Source organism: Oncorhynchus masou, chromosome 33 (assembly GCF_036934945.1).
Source record: "Oncorhynchus masou masou isolate Uvic2021 chromosome 33, UVic_Omas_1.1, whole genome shotgun sequence".
Lineage (NCBI taxonomy): Eukaryota > Metazoa > Chordata > Actinopteri > Salmoniformes > Salmonidae > Oncorhynchus > Oncorhynchus masou.
Genome location: NC_088244.1, coordinates 27,904,474 through 27,923,238, shown reverse-complemented (window position 1 = coordinate 27,923,238; position 18,765 = coordinate 27,904,474). Strand labels below are relative to the sequence as shown.

At 48.9% G+C, this 18,765-nt stretch overlaps 1 protein-coding gene across 2 annotated transcripts in view; it reads left to right on the top strand.

Annotated features, from left to right (window-relative positions):
* Nucleotides 1–18,765, top strand: part of LOC135528182 (plexin-A1-like) — a 299,019-nt gene that overhangs the window by 255,182 nt on the left and 25,072 nt on the right. For both annotated transcript variants that reach the window (XM_064957082.1, XM_064957081.1), the window contains exons 13-19: nucleotides 257–408; nucleotides 872–992; nucleotides 1,114–1,250; nucleotides 7,840–8,007; nucleotides 14,675–14,768; nucleotides 16,311–16,547; nucleotides 18,324–18,467. In XM_064957082.1, the coding sequence (XP_064813154.1) occupies nucleotides 257–408; nucleotides 872–992; nucleotides 1,114–1,250; nucleotides 7,840–8,007; nucleotides 14,675–14,768; nucleotides 16,311–16,547; nucleotides 18,324–18,467 (1,053 nt within the window). The remainder of the gene's footprint in view (nucleotides 1–256; nucleotides 409–871; nucleotides 993–1,113; nucleotides 1,251–7,839; nucleotides 8,008–14,674; nucleotides 14,769–16,310; nucleotides 16,548–18,323; nucleotides 18,468–18,765) is intronic.

Here is an 18,765-nt window from a genome sequence, read left to right as displayed (position 1 = left end):
AAGCGGAGAGGTGATTTTTCTTCATTAAAACATGGCTGGCTGGATTATGGTGTTTGGGTGAACAAGAGAGAAAGGGAGAGAACCTTACTGTTGTTACACATCCCCTGCTGACCATTCACAGACTTCTCTCTCTTCCCTCTCAGTCCCCTTTGGTCTGCGCTGCCTACACTGACAATACAGCGGTTGGCCTCACCTTGTCTCTCAGTGGCTTCTAACCAGACAGTCATTGATCTTTCCCTCCCTCCCTGTGTTGCAGCTGTTTCCGGAGACGGGGCCGAGACAGGGGGGCACCAGGCTGACCATCACGGGGGAGAACCTGGGCCTACAGTTCAGGGACATCCTGACAGGAGTGCGTTTGGGCAAGGTGCCCTGTATCCCCATTGAGGAGGAGTACATAAGCGCAGAGAGGTGAGGAGGCTCAGCTGCCTGGCTCTCACCACTTTCATATTACCATCGCCCCTCCCTCTACACCTGTGCTCTGTGCTCATCCTCCTCTCCTCAGTGTATATCTCCTGTCCTCCTTCTTGTTGACGTTGTCTTTCTCTCCATCTCTCTTCACCTGTCATTTGGCTCTCTTTCTCTCAGTGTCTATTGTTTCCTCTCCCCATCTTGAGTATCTTCCTTCCTCTCCTGTGATATTCGCCTCCCTGCTCTACTCTATTCATATAGATCAAACAATATATCCAAACGTCGGGTTGATGGCGAATGCTCCTTTAAAATTGGAGGATTCACTAGGCAAATATCAGACACCTTTACAGTCGGTTACAGCTGGCCTCACGGTTGAATGCTCACGTGAATCCCTAACTCCCCTCTCCCTGCCGCCATCTCTCTCTCGCTGAACCTTCCCTACCCTCGCCTCTTCCACGTACAGAATTGTGTGTTTGCTAAATGATGCCACGGGCTACCGGGTGCAGGAGGCCAACGTGGAGGTGTGTGTGAGGGACTGCCTGACAGACTACAGGGCCCTCTCACCCCGGGCATTCACCTTTGTGGTAAGTCGTAGCCAGATGACACACGAGATGGATCCTTACATTAGACTGAGTATTGATGATTTTGTTTTTTTGCTCATCTAAATGTATAAACGTATGTGTTATGGTTTACCTCCATCTCCAGACACCTTTCTTCACTCGAGTGCAGCCTGCTCAGGGTCCTCTCTCTGGGGGCACCAGGGTCACCATCGAGGGCAACCACCTCAACGCCGGCAGCTCTGTGTTCGTCAACATCGGACGCCACCCCTGTCACTTCAAAAAGTGGGTGTCTGTCACCGTCTGTCTCTCTGTCTGTCCACCTGTCTCTACTTAGCTCTCTGGACCAAGTATTACCACAGTGGGTCCACCATGCACAGTGCTGTACATTTACTGTCTATCTAAGGAATAGTGAGGGAGTCAGACAGCCATCGTCTGCTCTGCATTGCAGCTGAGAGGGAGGTAGAGCCCAGCCAAGGAGTGTGAGTGCCAGGTTCCTGACAGAGGGAGGGAGGAGAGATACAGGGGGAGTGAGGGGAGATACAGGGGGAGTGGGGGGAGATACAGGGGGAGTGAGGGGAGATACAGGGGGAGTGAGGGGAGTTACAGGGGGAGTGAGGGGAGATACAGGGGGAGTGAGGGGAGTTACAGGGGGAGTGAGGGGAGATACAGGGGGAGTGAGGGGAGATACAGGGGGAGTGAGGGGAGTTACAGGGGGAGTGAGGGGAGATACAGGGGGAGTGAGGGGAGATACAGGGGGAGTGAGGGGAGATACAGGGGGAGTGAGGGGAGATACAGGGGGAGTGAGGGGAGATACAGGGGGAGTGAGGGGAGATACAGGGGGAGTGAGGGGAGATACAGGGGGAGTGAGGGGAGATACAGGGGGAGTGAGGGGAGTTACAGGGGGAGTGAGGGGAGATACAGGGGGAGTGAGGGGAGTTACAGGGGGAGTGAGGGGAGATACAGGGGGAGTGAGGGGAGATACAGGGGGAGTGAGGGGAGATACAGGGGGAGTGAGGGGAGTTACAGGGGGAGTGAGGGGAGATACAGGGGGAGTGAGGGGAGTTACAGGGGGAGTGAGGGGAGATACAGGGGGAGTGAGGGGAGATACAGAGGGAGTGAGGGGAGGGGAGATACAGGGGGAGGGAGGAGAGATACAGGGGGAGTGAGGGGAGTTACAGGGGGAGGGAGGAGAGATACAGGGGGAGTGAGGGGAGATACAGGGGGAGTGAGGGGAGTTACAGGGGGAGTGAGGGGAGATACAGGGGGAGTGAGGGGAGTTACAGGGGGAGTGAGGGGAGATACAGGGGGAGTGAGGGGAGATACAGAGGGAGTGAGGGGAGGGAGATACAGGGGGAGGGAGGAGAGATACAGGGGGAGTGAGGGGAGTTACAGGGGAGGGAGGAGAGATACAGGGGGAGTGAGGGGAGATACAGGGGGAGGGAGGAGATACAGGGGGAGTGAGGGGAGATACAGGGGAGTGAGGGGAGTTACAGGGGGAGTGAGGGGAGATACAGGGGGAGTGAGGGGAGATACAGAGGGAGTGAGGGGAGGGGAGATACAGGGGGAGGGAGGAGAGATACAGGGGGAGTGAGGGGAGTTACAGGGGAGTGAGGGGAGATACAGGGGGAGTGAGGGGAGATACAGGGGGAGTGAGGGGAGTTACAGGGGGAGTGAGGGGAGTTACAGGGGGAGTGAGGGGAGATACAGGGGGAGTGAGGGGAGTTACAGGGGGAGTGAGGGGAGATACAGGGGGAGTGAGGGGAGTTACAGGGGGAGTGAGGGGAGATACAGGGGGAGTGAGGGGAGTTACAGGGGGAGTGAGGGGAGTTACAGGGGGAGTGAGGGGAGTTACAGGGGGAGTGAGGGGAGTTACAGGGGGAGTGAGGGGAGATACATGGGGAGTGAGGGGAGTTACAGGGGGAGTGAGGAGAGATACAGGGGGAGTGAGGGGAGATACAGGGGGAGTGAGGGGAGATACAGGGGGAGTGAGGGGAGTTACAGGGGGAGTAAGGAGAGATACAGGGGGAGTGAGATGAGATACAGGGGGAGTGAGGGGAGTTACAGGGGGAGTGAGGGGAGTTACAGGGGGAGTGAGGGGAGATACAGGGGGAGTGAGGGGAGTTACAGGGGAGTGAGGGGAGTTACAGGGGGAGTGAGGGGAGTTACAGGGGGAGTGAGGGGAGTTACAGGGGGAGTGAGGGGAGATACAGGGGGAGTGAGGGGAGATACAGGGGGAGTGAGGGGAGTTACAGGGGGAGTGAGGGGAGTTACAGGGGGAGTGAGGGGAGTTACAGGGGGAGTGAGGGGAGTTACAGGGGGAGTGAGGGGAGTTACAGGGGGAGTGAGGGGAGATACAGGGGGAGTGAGGGGAGATACAGGGGGAGTGAGGGGAGTTACAGGGGGAGTAAGGAGAGATACAGGGGGAGTGAGGGGAGATACAGGGGGAGTGAGGAGAGATACAGGGGGAGTGAGGGGAGTTACAGGGGGAGTAAGGAGAGATACAGGGGGAGTGAGATGAGATACAGGGGGAGTGAGGAGAGATACAGGGGGAGTGAGGGGAGGGGAGATACGGGGGGAGTGAGGGGAGATACGGGGAAGTGAGGGGAGGGGAGATACAGGGGGAGTGAGGAGAGATACAGGGGGAGTGAGGAGAGATACATGGGGAGTGAGGAGAGATACAGGGAGAGTGAGGGGAGATACAGGGGGAGTGAGGGGAGGGGAGATACAGGGAGAGGGAGGAGAGATACAGGGGGAGTGAGGGGAGGAGAGATACAGGGGGAGTGAGGGGAGGAGAGATACGGGGGAGTGAGGGGAGATACGGGGGAGTGAGGGGAGGGGAGATACAGGGGGAGGGAGGAGAGATACAGGGGGAGTGAGGAGAGATTCAGGGGGAGTGAGGAGAGATACAGGGGAGTGAGGAGAGATACAGGGGGAGTGAGGAGAGATACAGGGAGAGTGAGGGGAGATACAGGGGGAGTGAGGGGAGGGGAGATACAGGGGGAGGGAGGAGAGATACAGGGGGAGTGAGGGGAGGAGAGATACAGGAGGAGTGAGGGGAGGAGAGATACAGGGGAAGGGAGGGGAGATACAGGGGGAGTGAGGGGAGATACAGGGGGAGTGAGGGGAGTTACAGGGGGAGTGAGGGGAGTTACAGGGGGAGTGAGGGGAGATACAGGGGGAGTGAGGGGAGATACAGGGGGAGTGAGGGGAGTTACAGGGGGAGTGAGGGGAGTTACAGGGGGAGTGAGGGGAGATACAGAGGGAGTGAGGGGAGATACAGGGGGAGTGAGGGGAGATACAGGGGGAGTGAGGGGAGATACAGAGGGAGTGAGGGGAGATACAGGGGGAGTGAGGGGAGATACAGGGGGAGTGAGGGGAGATACAGGGGGAGTGAGGGGAGTTACAGGGGGAGTGAGGGGAGTTACAGGGGGAGTGAGGGGAGATACAGGGGGAGTGAGGGGAGATACAGGGGGAGTGAGGGGAGTTACAGGGGGAGTGAGGGGAGTTACAGGGGGAGTGAGGGGAGTTACAGGGGGAGTGAGGGGAGTTACAGGGGGAGTGAGGGGAGTTACAGGGGGAGTGAGGGGAGTTACAGGGGGAGTGAGGGGAGATACAGGGGGAGTGAGGGGAGATACAGGGGGAGTGAGGGGAGTTACAGGGGGAGTAAGGAGAGATACAGGGGGAGTGAGGGGAGATACAGGGGGAGTGAGGGGAGATACAGGGGGAGTGAGGGGAGTAACAGGGGGAGTAAGGAGAGATACAGGGGGAGTGAGATGAGATACAGGGGGAGTGAGGGGAGATACAGGGGGAGTGAGGGGAGTTACAGGGGGAGTGAGGGGAGTTACAGGGGGAGTGAGGGGAGATACAGGGGGAGTGAGGGGAGTTACCGGGGGAGTGAGGGGAGTTACAGGGGGAGTGAGGGGAGTTACAGGGGGAGTGAGGGGAGATACAGGGGGAGTGAGGGGAGATACAGGGGGAGTGAGGGGAGTTACAGGGGGAGTGAGGGGAGTTACAGGGGAGTGAGGGGAGTTACAGGGGGAGTGAGGGGAGTTACAGGGGGAGTGAGGGGAGTTACAGGGGGAGTGAGGGGAGTTACAGGGGGAGTGAGGGGAGTTACAGGGGGAGTGAGGGGAGATACAGGGGGAGTGAGGGGAGATACAGGGGGAGTGAGGGGAGTTACAGGGGAGTAAGGAGAGATACAGGGGGAGTGAGGGGAGATACAGGGGGAGTGAGGGGAGATACAGGGGGAGTGAGGGGAGTTACAGGGGGAGTGAGATGAGATACAGGGGGAGTGAGGAGAGATACAGGGGGAGTGAGGGGGGGGAGATACGGGGGGAGTGAGGGGAGATACGGGGGAAGTGAGGGGAGGGGAGATACAGGGGGAGTGAGGAGAGATACAGGGGGAGTGAGGAGAGATACATGGGGAGTGAGGAGAGATACAGGGAGAGTGAGGGGAGATACAGGGGGAGTGAGGGGAGGGGAGATACAGGGAGAGGGAGGAGAGATACAGGGGGAGTGAGGGGAGGAGAGATACAGGGGGAGTGAGGGGAGGAGAGATACGGAGGGAGTGAGGGGAGATACGGGGGAGTGAGGGGAGGGGAGATACAGGGGGAGGGAGGAGAGATACAGGGGGAGTGAGGAGAGATTCAGGGGGAGTGAGGAGAGATACAGGGGAGTGAGGAGAGATACAGGGGGAGTGAGGAGAGATACAGGGAGAGTGAGGGGAGATACAGGGGGAGTGAGGGGAGGGGAGATACAGGGGGAGGGAGGAGAGATACAGGGGGAGTGAGGGGAGGAGAGATACAGGAGGAGTGAGGGGAGGAGAGATACAGGGGAAGGGAGTGGAGATACAGGGGGAGTGAGGGGAGTGGAGATACAGGGGGAGGGAGGAGAGATACAGGGGGAGTGAGGAGAGATACAGGGGGAGTGAGGGGAGGGGAGATACGGGGGAGTGAGGGGAGATACGGGGGGAGTGAGGGGAGGGGAAATACAGGGGGAGTGAGGAGAGATACAGGGGGAGTGAGGAGAGATACAGGGGGAGTGAGCAGAGATACAGGGGAGTGAGGAGAGATACAGGGGGAGTGAGGAGAGATACAGGGAGAGTGAGGGGAGATACAGGGGGAGTGAGGGGAGGGGGGATACAGGGGGAGGGAGGAGAGATACAGGGGGAGTGAGGGGAGGAGAGATACAGGGGGAGTGAGGGGAGGAGAGATACAGGGGGAGTGAGGGGAGGGGAGATACAGGGGGAGTGAGGGGAGGGGAGATACAGGGGGAGTGAGGGGAGGGGAGATACAAGGGGAGGGAGGAGAGATACAGGGGGAGGGAGTGGAGAAAACTCTGCCATCCTCTGACTAATGCAGACACTTCTACCTGGACCAGAGCCAGGACTTTATCAACCCCCATCTCCCGCTGATTCACCCTCCCTCCATTGACTGGAATTGTTTGAGATGCAGTGTGTGGTTGTGGTGTGCTTGTGTCCGTGCTGTGTGTGTTGTTTTTCTATGTCATACTGTGTCTGTGCATGTCATCTTTCTGATGTTCATATATGTCACAGTGCTACAGTAGGTCTCTGTCCTCAGCCAAGCTGTTTCCACTGTTATCCTGGATAGAAACACATCTATTTCTATTTATTTCCTTTCAAAGATAATCCAGCAGATTATCTTTTTTCTGCAGTGCTACCTTCTCTCTCTCTCTCATTCTCTCTCTCTCTCCTTCTCTCTCTCTCCTCTCTCTCTCATTCTCTCTCGTCCTCTTTGTGTCTGTCTCCTTCTCTCTCGCTCCTTAGCTCTCTCCTTTTCTCTCTCCTCTCTCGTCCTCTTTGTGACCTACTCCTCTCTCTCGTTCTCTCTCCTTCTCTCTCTCTCCTTCTCTCTCTCGTCCTCCTTGTGTCTGTCTCCTTCTCTCTCTCTTATCCTCTTTGTGTCTGTCTCCTCTCTCTTGTCCTCTTTGTCTGTCTCTTTCTCTCTCTCGTCCTCTTTGTGTCTGTCTCCTTCTCTCTTTCGTCCTCTTTCTGTCTCCTCTCTCTCGTCCTCTTTGTGTCTGTCTCATTCTCTCTCTCATCCTCTTTGTGTCTGTCTCCTTCTCTCTCTCGTCCTCTTTGTGTCTGTCTCCTTCTCTCTCTCGTCCTCTTTGTGTCTGTCTCCTTCTCTCTCTCGTCCTCTTTGTGTCTGTCTCCTTTCTCTCTCTTGTCCTCTTTGTGTCTGTCTCCTTCTCTCTCTCGTCCTCTTTGTGTCTGTCTCCTTCTCTATCGTCCTCTTTGTGTCTGTCTCATTCTCTCTCTCGTCCTCTTTGTATCTGTCTCCTTCTCTCTCTCGTCCTCTTTGTGTCTGTCTCCTTCTCTCTCTCGTCCTCTTTGTGTCTGTCTCCTTCTCTCTCTCGTCCTCTTTGTGTCTGTCTCATTCTCGTTTTGTTGTTTGTCACTAACACCTTGTCAAAATATATGCAATCTTGGGAGGGTTTGTAGAGCGTGCGTTGTGAAGCGCGTTCCCATGGAAACGGGCGAGGGGAATCAGAGGAGACATTGCAGGCACGTCTCCAATCAGGACCTGGGAATCACACCAGAATCACTCCTCTCCTCTCTTCCTAGAAAGACTGCGGCACTTTCCCAGAAATTCAAGCATCATCCAACAGCGCTACAGATTAGATATCGTAGTTACTGTGTAATAATTGACAAGACACACCAAACATTGGTAGACACGGCTTTTAACAATGAAGCGCTCGTTCATGTACACATTGACATAAGGTATGACCATTTCTTTAGAGACAGGTGCTGAGACCTAGACCATTGGTTTCTGTCATACTGAGGAAACTCGTGATATCTCTTTGTAACCGTTGTCATCCTTGAACCATGTTTCTCCCCTTCTCTCTGCAGGAGGAATGCCCGGGAGATAGTATGTGTGACCCCAGCGGGGCTGACCCCAGGCAGCACACCAGTCATGGTGGACATCGACTCTGCAGAGCTGAGGAACCCAGAGGTCAAATATAACTACACCGATGACCCCACCGTCCTGAGGATTGAACCCGACTGGAGCATCGCTAGGTAGGGAGAGGATCTGGCTATTTTTCATTGCTATCACCTGGTTCTCTGGTGCCGGTCAGCTGTGCAGTACTGGAGCAACAGTGGCACCTCTTTAAAAGAGTTAGAGAGGAAAACACATAACCTTGTGGAAAGTCAACTTTGACCCAGAATGCTCTGCTTCCTGGTTAACCCTTTGAGACACTGTTACAAGATGTGATAGCCCTCACCTCTCTCTCTCTCTCTCGCTCTCTCTTTCTCTCTCCCTGTGTCTCTGTTGACACCACTTTCTGCTTCCTGGTTAACCCTTTGAGACACTGTTACAAGATGTGATAGCCCTCACCTCTCTCTCTCTCTCTCTCTCTCTCTCTCGCTCTCTCTTTCTCTCTCTCCCTGTGTCTCTGTTGACACCACTTTCTGCTTCCTGGTTAACCCTTTGAGACACTGTTACAAGATGTGATAGCCCTCACCTCTCTCACCTCTCTCTCTCTCTCTCTCTCTTTCTCTCTCTCCCTGTGTCTCTGTTGACACCACTTTCTGCTTCCTGGTTAACCCTTTGAGACACTGTTACAAGATGTGATAGCCCTCTCTCTCTCTCTCTCTCTCTCTCTCTCTCTCTCTCTCTCTCTCTCTCTCTCCTGTGTCTCTGTTGACACCACTTTCTGCTTCATCTGCAATAGGTTGATCTAATAGGCTGTTGGATTAAAATGGGGTATAGTCATTGCTCTGTGGGATTGGCTAAGGAGCAGCTGTGGCCCAACCGCAGCCCCAGGGCCCCCATGCCTCTGCTCTGTGTCTAAAATTCTGTGTGTATTTGTTAGGATCTACATGTGTGTTGAAGTCTGTTTGTGTGTGGGGGGGGGTCGGGGGGGTTCTGCTCTGCTCCACTGAGCCACCCAGGGGTGGCCTGCCCAGCTACAGAGCCTGGATGGGTGGATGAGCTGACTGACTGTTCCTCAAGAGTCTCCAGTGATTCACCACAGATCTGGGCTCCGTCTGGCACAGAGAAACAGACGGGAATACATGCATAAACAAATGAAAAACAAGCGACAAAATGACTGAGATTCCTGGATCTCTCAGAGCCACAATTCTGTCAGCTCATCGATGTGATCGCTGTACTGTAGGCCGAAATGCCTTATTCACACACTCCAGCATAGAATACACCAAGGGCTTGTAGATGTGTGAACAACATATTTGTTCATCTGTGCATTAACTTCTACTTTCACGTCTATGTTAACGGCATTGCATATTCACTGCATTGCAATGTTTTGAATAGGGAGTTGGAGTTGTACACTGAGATTTGTAAATTAGATTTGCTTATTATCTTATTTGCAACTTTCTCGGTTTTCCGCTGTAGAAAAATACTTTTAAATAGCTTACTGATTGAATAAGTGGCTGCTAAATTGCTTTATCATATAGAGAAAAGGGAGAGAATATGAGGAACAAAGTAGAAGAGAAGGAGTAATTAAGAGATAATGAAAGAGAAGAAGAGGAAAAGCAGTAATCCTTTTCATACTAAGACATTTTTCCACCATCTTTTTTCAGCCTTTTCCTTATATCTGAAAGGTATTGCCGGTATCAAAGCCCAAACTTCTTTTCCCGCCTAGCGACCTAGTAGTAATTTCGATAAAGTTCTGCCTATGGCTTAGGAATAAGGTTGGAGAGCCCATGGCATACGGAGTTTGGGAAAAATATCACCTGGTGATATATATATACAGTACCAGTCAAATGTTTGGACACACCTACTCAGGGGGTTTTGTTATTTTTTACTATTTTTTTTAACTCTTTTCTACATTGAAGAATAAGACATCAGAACTATGAAATAACACATATGGAATCATGTAGTAACCAAAAAAGTGTAATATATTTTATATTTGAAATTCTTCAAAGTAGCTACCCTTTGCCTTGACGACAGCTTTGCACGCTCTCTCAACCAGCTTCACCTGGAATGCTTTTCCAACCGTCTTGAAGGAGTTCCCACATATGCTGAGCACTTGTTGGCTGCTTTTACTTCACTCTTCACTTTTACTTCACTCACCCAGATTTCCACCGGTCTAATCTATTGCTTGTGTTTTCTTGGCCCAAGCAAGTCTTATTGGTGTCCTTTAATAGTGGTTTCTTTGCAGCCATTCAAAGTTATTGAAATTTTACAGATTGACTGACCTTCATGTCTTAAAGTAAAGCTATGATGGACTGTCATTTCTCTTTGCTTATTTGAGCTGTTCTTGCCATAATATGGACTCTTTCACCAAATTAGGCTATCTTCTGTATACCACCCCTACCTTAAATGCATTAAGAAGGAAAGAGATTCCACAAATTGAATTTTAACAAGGCACACCTATTAATTGAAATGCATTCCAGGTGACTACCTCATGAAGCTAGTTGAGTGAGTGCCAATAGGGTGCAAAGCTGTCATCAAGGCAAAGGGTGACTACTTCATTTATTTAAAAAAAATTGGTTACTACATGATTCCATTTGTGTTATTTCATAGTTTTGATGTCTTCATTATTATTATACAATGTACAAATAAAGAAAAGCCCTTGAATTAGTAAGTGTGTCCAAACTTTTGACTGGTACTGTAAGTAAATATATATATCTAAATATTTGTATTATTGTTATAATTTTTTTAACGAAAGTAGTGCACTGAGCCTTTACTGGTCCTGTATTAGAGGACTGACATCACTGTCTGTAGGTCGGGCAAAAATAAATTCATCTGCAGACTAGCTCCAGAATGGGAAAAATATTCTCAATTATATTACTATATATTACTACTATAAAAATCTACTATAAAATCAAATAACCTAATATAAAATAATGGTTTGGGACTGACAGCCGATCTTGTCTACTAAAGGAACAAGCCTACAGCCTATGACATGGAGCATACCCACATAACATACAGTAGACCAACTCATATTCTGTTCTTCTGAAATACATTTTCTTCATATCATGTTTCTTTAGACCTGCCAAAAATAAGAAATGGATTTATTGTGATGTTGTTTATTCAATTGGTTTATTAGACTTTTTAAAATGTAGATGTTCCAAAGACGCATCAGCAGCTTGTAGGTGTGGAGACCAGGAGATGCTAAACGTGTTGATGGAGACCAGGAGATGCTACACGTGTTTATGGAGACCAGGAGATGCTAAACGTGTTGATGGAGACCAGGAGATGCTAAACGTGTTGATGGAGACCAGGAGATGCTACACGTGTTTATGGAGACCAGGAGATGCTAAACGTGTTGATGGAGACCAGGAGATGCTAAACGTGTTTATGGAGACCGGGAGATGCTAAATGTGTTGATGGAGACCAGGAGATGCTAAACGTGTTGATGGAGACCAGGAGATGCTAAACGTGTTTATGGAGACCAGGAGATGCTAAACGTGTTTATGGAGACCAGGAGATGCTAAACATGTTGATGGAGACCAGGAGATGCTAAACGTGTTGATGGAGACCAGGAGATGCTAAATGTGTTTATGGAGACCAGGAGATGCTAAACGTGTTGATGGAGACCAGGAGATGCTAAACGTGTTTATGGAGACCAGGAGATGCTAAACGTGTTGATGGAGACCAGGAGATGCTAAACATGTTGATGGAGACCAGGAGATGCTAAACGTGTTGATGGAGACCAGGAGATGCTACACATGTTGATGGAGACCAGGAGATGCTACACATGTTGATGGAGACCAGGAGATGCTAAACGTGTTTATGGAGACCAGGAGATGCTAAACATGTTGATGGAGACCAGGAGATGCTACACATGTTGATGTTAATTAACAGTCAATTACAGTGAGATTCCTTTGCATGACAATAACCAGCTGACACAATGTCATGACCGCTACAGCCCTATTTTTGGCTGAGCAAATAAGTGTGTGTGGTACATCTATCCCTGATCAGAAACATTTATCATGCAATAATGTAGCCAGATCAAGTGCAGGCATATTAGTTTCATCAGTCGTGTAAAGGCAACACCGAAAGCCTGCAAAGGTTGTGAAGTATGAACATGAGACTGACATGCTTTAGAAAATAGGATTGCTATTCCTTTCTATTGGTATCATGATGTAGAGACTCTCAATGTAACACCCTACGCCCTGCTCCCTAACAAAGTGGAGGGCCAGTAGGAAGGAGATGAAGTGTGGTTAACAACATGCATGGGTTCTGTTTTATATTCCACACGTTCCCGTGACACAAGCTGTATAGGAAAAAATATTGGTTGTATTTTATTCTGTTATATTCCTTTATATTATTACCGCAAAATATGTGTGTGTTGACTGTGATTAGGGCATGTGTGTCTTGTCTGTTGTCTGTTGAATGAACTAAATATTGAACTATTCATATCTATCAAAATATGCCATTCTATTGTTTTGAAAATACCTGTTATTAGTCTTCTAATGTTTCTTCGGACCTTTCCAAACAAATGAATAATGGATGTGTTTTTGATGGTGTATATTCAATGGATTTATTTAAATAGATGCTCACCACTCCCACTCGTCAGCGGCCTGCCGGCATGCACACGGGAGGTCTAAAAGGTGTATGCAGGCAAGAATGTGGTCAAAATGGGCCTGTTTGTAAGGTGCTAATATAAACATTGCCCTATTCTTTTTACAGGCAAAATACCTTCAATCCTTTGTGAAAGCAGTATAAGCTACTTTGTCAAAGCCCAGTGGAGCCACTTTGCTGCTTAATATAGGGCAATTTTGCCGCTTTTCAACCTCATATTCATTATCTCCAGCACCAAACCAGTAGGGGTGTAACAGTTCACCAAACCCACGGTTTGTATTGCGGTTTTGTGGGAAAAATAAATGCCAACAGTTTCTGTCGTAAATGTTTGTTTATTTGAAAGGTGCAATATGCAAAAATCGCTCTGCCATTTCCTGGTTGCTAAAATTCTAATAGTTTGCCTAATTTCAGTTTATGTGACAAAACAAGCAATATACTATATAGTGTAGAGAATCATTGTACCCTCCATTGTACCACTCTGAAATCTATTTTCAATAACCAAAAATATTGTGTTTTCAGCTGTTTGAAGATCGTGTACTAAAACAAGAACGGGAAGCATAGAAATAGCACACTTTGAACAGACAGTTTATTCAGAAAATATTCAAACCCCTTGACTTTTTCCACATTTTGTTGGGTTCTTGACCTAGGCCCTTCCCCTCTGATTGCTCAGTTTGGCTGGGTGGCCAGCTCTAGGAAGAGTCTTGGTGGTTCCTAACTTCTTCCATTTAAGAATGATGAATGCCACTGTGTTCTTGGGACCTTCAATGCTGGAGATATTTTTTGGTACCCTTCCCCGGATCTGTGCCTTGGCCCAATCCTGTTTCGGAGCTCAACAGACAATTCCTTTGACCTCATGGCTTGGTTTTTGCTCTGACATGCACTGTCAACTTTGGGACCTTATATAGACAGGTGTGTGCCTTTCCAAATCATGTTCAATTCATTTAGTTTACCACAAGTGGACTCCAATCAAGTTGTAGAAACATCTCACGGATGATCATTAGAAACAGGATGCACCTGAGCTCAATTTCGAGTCTCATAGCAAAGGGTCTGAATAAATATGTAAATAAGGTATTTCTGTTTTTTATTTGTAATAAATTTGCAAAAATTCTAAAAACCTGTTTTTGTTTTGTCATTGTGGGGTATTGTGTGTAGATTGATGAGGAATTAGTTTTATTTAATACATTTTAGAATAAGGCTGTAATGTAACAAAATGTGGAAAAAGTAAGGAGGTCTGAATAGTTTCCGAATGCACTGTAGATACTGGCTGAGGCTGGAGCTGGAGCTGGGCCTGCACTGGTGGGTGAAGAGAGAGAGTATATTCTCTGTTGGTTATTCCCTGAAGCGTGTACCTGAGGTAAGAGGGCTTTTTCACATAAAGAGCCGAGCTGGAGGTATAGGCTCTACACAAATAACAATATGTGGAGAAAGCCTGCTTTAAAAAGGCAGCCCCAGTCTCATGCCCCAGCCTCATGCCCAGCCTCATGCCCAGCCTCATGCCCAGCCTCATGCCCAGCCTCATGCCCAGCCTCATGTCCAGCCTCATGCCCAGCCTCATGCCCAGTCTCATGCCCAGCCTCATGCTCAGTCTCATGCCCAGCCTCATGCCCAGTCTCATGCCCAGTCTCATGCCCTGCCTCATGCCCAGCCTCATGCCCAGCCTCATGCCCAGCCTCATGCTCAGTCTCATGCCCAGCCTCATGCCCAGCCTCATGCCCAGTCTCATGCCCAGCCTCATGCTCAGTCTCATGCCCAGCCTCATGCCCAGTCTCATGCCCAGTCTCATGCCCTGCCTCATGCCCAGCCTCATGCCCAGCCTCATGCCCAGCCTCATGCTCAGTCTCATGCCCAGCCTCATGCCCAGCCTCGGCCAGGAGCTGCCTGTCCATGCATACAGGATTGAGAAAGTTGACTGCAGAGAACACAGAGGGATGGATATACTCTATACTAGCCAGACATAGTGGGTGTTGTTATGCACTGGCTTTCCAGACACTGGGACTGTAAACTCCATTTGTAACTGTCTCCTAGGACCTAAAGTACACCTACAACACATTGTATTTTCCGGGGGTTTTATTCACAACTTACCCACAGCTGGCAAATGAATATACTTCAATCTACTTTATGTTGATTGTCTAATACTTTTCTATGCATCCTCATATTTACATATTTGTTAACAAACTATTTTTTTTCTTTTGTCAGTGGTGGAACCCTGTTGACCGTCAGTGGAACTAACCTGGCCACCATCAGAGAGCCGAAGATCAGAGCCAAGTACGGCTCCGCCGAATCCTTCCATGTGAGTCTGGACCTGGCCCAGACCCCTTCACAAACACCTCACTCACACACATCTCGTCGCCTGCTGTGTCTTCCATGGGTGGCCATCAGACTGTCTGCCGGTTGTTCTGCCAATTCTGTCTCCTGTTTCTACCCTGCTCCTTGAAACAAAACATCCAACACTCCCCCAGGCCGTTTAACCTTTAAAATGTCCCAGGATGACAAAGCGGTGTTGGCAAGTCGCCCCTCACCCCCTCACCTTGCACCATGGGGCTCCATTAACCTTTCCTTCAGTTCTACTGGAAGAGAATCAACTTCTGCTTAATGACCTTGTTCTAATGGCCCGTCCCTTGTGCTCCGTTCAAACTAGCTTCTGCTCTAGACACAATGCTGCTGAGGTCCTTGTGCTCAGTTCAAACTAGCTTCTGCTCTCGACACAATGCTGCTGAGGTCCTTGTGCTCAGTTCAAACTAGCTTCTGCTCTAGACACAATGCTGCTGAGGTCCTTGTGCTCAGTGTTGGTGACTTGTTAAGAGGTCCATGTAGAGAAGGTGAGGGGTTTGTTACAGTTCTGAATCTACTAGCAATACCTGGAGACATAAAAGCCAACACAGCAAAGCAGTAATATTTTCTGAGAATGTTTAGCTGGGAGTTAGAGAAACTGTAATGAGATGCATATAAACCAATATTTTAATGGGTTTTTAAGTAACATGGCTCCTCTAGGGCTGTGGTTGTGAACTGGTTTTGCCTCGGGACCCAAATTTAAACAGGTTGTCTGAGTCGCGACCCAATATTCACATTGTGAGAAAGAATCGCCAATATACAATCTGGAAAACAATTTGTAATGCTATATTGATAGTAAATGTAGCAATTATATTACAAGGGAACAACATTCCCACCTCTTTCATTGTCAATAATTACATTTTGCCCATAATCCTGATGAAGAATGTTAAAAAATTCACTGGTTTGAGACCACAAAATCCACCAAATAGCACTGCTAATATCTCTATAATGAAAATACTGGGATTAAAGAAAACATTTCCATTGATTAAATTGTTAAAATATGTAAATTCATTATAATTACAATTTTTTTTTATACCTGGTTAAAGTCATTTAAAATCAGACTAGAATATTATTATTATGACACAAATTTTTTAAGGAACTTAGTCTGGGTCTCAATTTACTCTTGAAAAGTTATAATAGTAGAATGCACAAGGTGCAATTTCTAAATTGGGTAGTGGATCATCAGCTCCTCTTGTCATGTTGGTAATTACATACCTTAGAGAGCTATTTATAACTTGTCAGAAATGTCCAGATCAACTAGCCCATGTCAGCTAATGTTTTTTAGCCAGGTTTTTAGCCCATAGATTTTGTTGTAATGTTTGCATCACTCAGATGTCTCACGAACACACATAAGACATGGCAAAATGCGTTCCTAAATGAAGCAAGGGGAGCCCGAGTGAAAAGGGGTGAGGACCACTGTTGTAAGGGAACATACAATTTGTCATCTCACAATTTTCTAATCTCTTTTATTTTCTATTTTCCTTCCCCCTGTCCCGCTCAGAACTGCACAGTGTTTAATAACTCCGTGATGGTGTGCCTGGCCCCGTCAGTAACCGACTCCGAGAGGGGCTTCTCAGACACGGGCAGTGAGCCGGATGAGATCGGCTTCTACATGGACAACGTCCACGCTCTGGTGGTGGTCAACGAGACGTTCAGCTACTACCCTGACCCCGTGTTCGAACCCCTCAGCCCCACCGGGGTCCTGGAGCTCAAACCCACCTCCCCTCTTATCCTCAAGGTAAGAGAGCCTGAATGTCAGCAGGGCAGAGTGGTTGGAGTGGGGGGGGGGGTGAACACAGAGGACCAGAGAGGCTCAGTCATTTCAACGAGTCACAGAAATTGAAATATATGATATTTTCACGTGTCTACCAGGGAATTCTCTTTCACCTGTCTATCTTAGAAACCATTCATGTATTTATATTTGTTAATCCCTATTAAAATACAGTGTATACTATTTCATAAAATATTTTTACGATTTTGGGTTACATCAAATGTAATCCGCCGGATTTTTCGATTTAGATTATACAATGTTTCACGTATTCCTCAGCTCCAGCTCTAAACGACAAAATTGGGACGGTTGTGCATCCAATTATCCTCTGAGCCAATATAAAAAGACAACATAAGAACCATCATTGAAAATGAAATGTATTAACTAAACCTTTTCTGATTGCAGAGAGAATCCCCCGTCTGGTTTGTTAAAACTAACCTTCACATTAGCACAGTGATGAGAATAAGAAAATGTAATTTGCTGAAATAATCAAGGGTATTTTACGAGATGTGCATCGCATTCGCCAAGCAGTTAATTTTTCATCTGGTGCGCGGGGTGGGGTGTTGGGTGCATGGCTGATGCAGGGTGAAATGATCGTGAATAGAATGCATGCCTGAAGTGTTCCACGGCGTGACCTGCCTGGGAGGAGCCCTGTGGAGAGAGGGATTGGAAGACTGAGTCTTCACCTCTCTCATACAGCTAGAGCAGTGGGTGGCACAACAACTCTCTCTCTCTCTCTCTCTCTCTTTCCCCACCTGCTCTTCTCTGCCACCCTTCTGTTGTTGCTGCTCTCTCTCACTCTCTCTCTCTCTCTCTCCCCCCACCTGCTCTTCTCTGCCACCCTTCTGTTGTTGCTGCTCTCTCTCTCTCTCTCTCTCTCTCTCTCTCTCTCCCCACCTGCTCTTCTCTGCCACCCTTCTGTTGTTGCTGCTCTCTCTCTCTCTCTCTCTCTCTCTCCCCCCCACCTGCTCTTCTCTGCAACCCTTCTGTTGTTGCTGCTCTCTCTCTCTCTCTCTCTCTCTCTCTCTCTCCCCCACCTGTTCTTCTCTGCAACCCTTCTGTTGTTGCTGCTCTCTCTCTCTCTCTCTCTCTCTCTCCCCCCACCTGCTCTTCTCTGCCACCCTTCTGTTGTTGCTGCTCTCTCTCTCTCTCTCTCTCTCTCTCCCCACCTGCTCTTCTCTGCCACCCTTCTGTTGTTGCTGCTCTCTCTCTCTCTCTCTCTCTCTCTCTCTCTCTCTCTCTCTCTCTCTCCCCACCTGCTCTTCTCTGCCACCCTTCTGTTGTTGCTGCTCTCTCTCTCTCTCTCTCTCTCTCTCTCTCTCTCTCTCTCTCTCCCCACCTGCTCTTCTCTGCCACCCTTCTGTTGTTGCTGCTCTCTCTCTCTCTCTCTCTCTCTCTCTCTCTCTCCCTCTCTCTCTCTCTCTCCCCACCTGCTCTTCTCTGCCACCCTTCTCTCTCTAGAGTTGAAGGCTACAGGGCTCATGGCCTCACTCTGACACTTAGGCAAAGAGAGATGCTTGGGGAAAAAAAAGTTTTCCAAAGCTTTTGTCAGATTGAAATTGTGCGACCTCCAACATCGGCGCTGGCTCCATACGAGCCAAAGACTGTCACATTATATAACATATCTTGCCTTGCTTCCAATGCACGGCTTTGTGTGGTTAACTCTGTGCTTGACCTTGGTTGAAAGGATTGGGTCAGATAAAAACAATGAAACAGTTGACACTGTTTTTGTGTGTTTCCTTCCAGGGTCGTAACCTAATCCCTGCAGCGCCTGGTAACTCCAGGCTGAACTACACGGTGCTCATCGGGGAGACCCCCTGTGTTCTGACCCTGTCTGAGACTCAGCTGCTGTGTGAATGGCCCAACCTCACTGGACAGCACAAAGTCACAGTGAGCACTTACTCTATACCATTTCACATGGCACACGACTCACCTGGACTGAGTTCACACGGTCTCCCTTGACTCTACTTTGTTTTATCTAACCTTTATACTCGAGATGGAACTGCCTCTGTACATTTTTTTCCTTAAAATACTACAGCTAATTTCAGTGCACTTAGAATTGTTTCAGTTTCCCCAAGTACTACTTTCTATATATCCTCAAATACACACACAGTCCCCTCCAAACAAATCTCTACTATCCTCTCCAGTCACACTATCTGTGTGACATTTAGTAGTCTGGAAAGACATT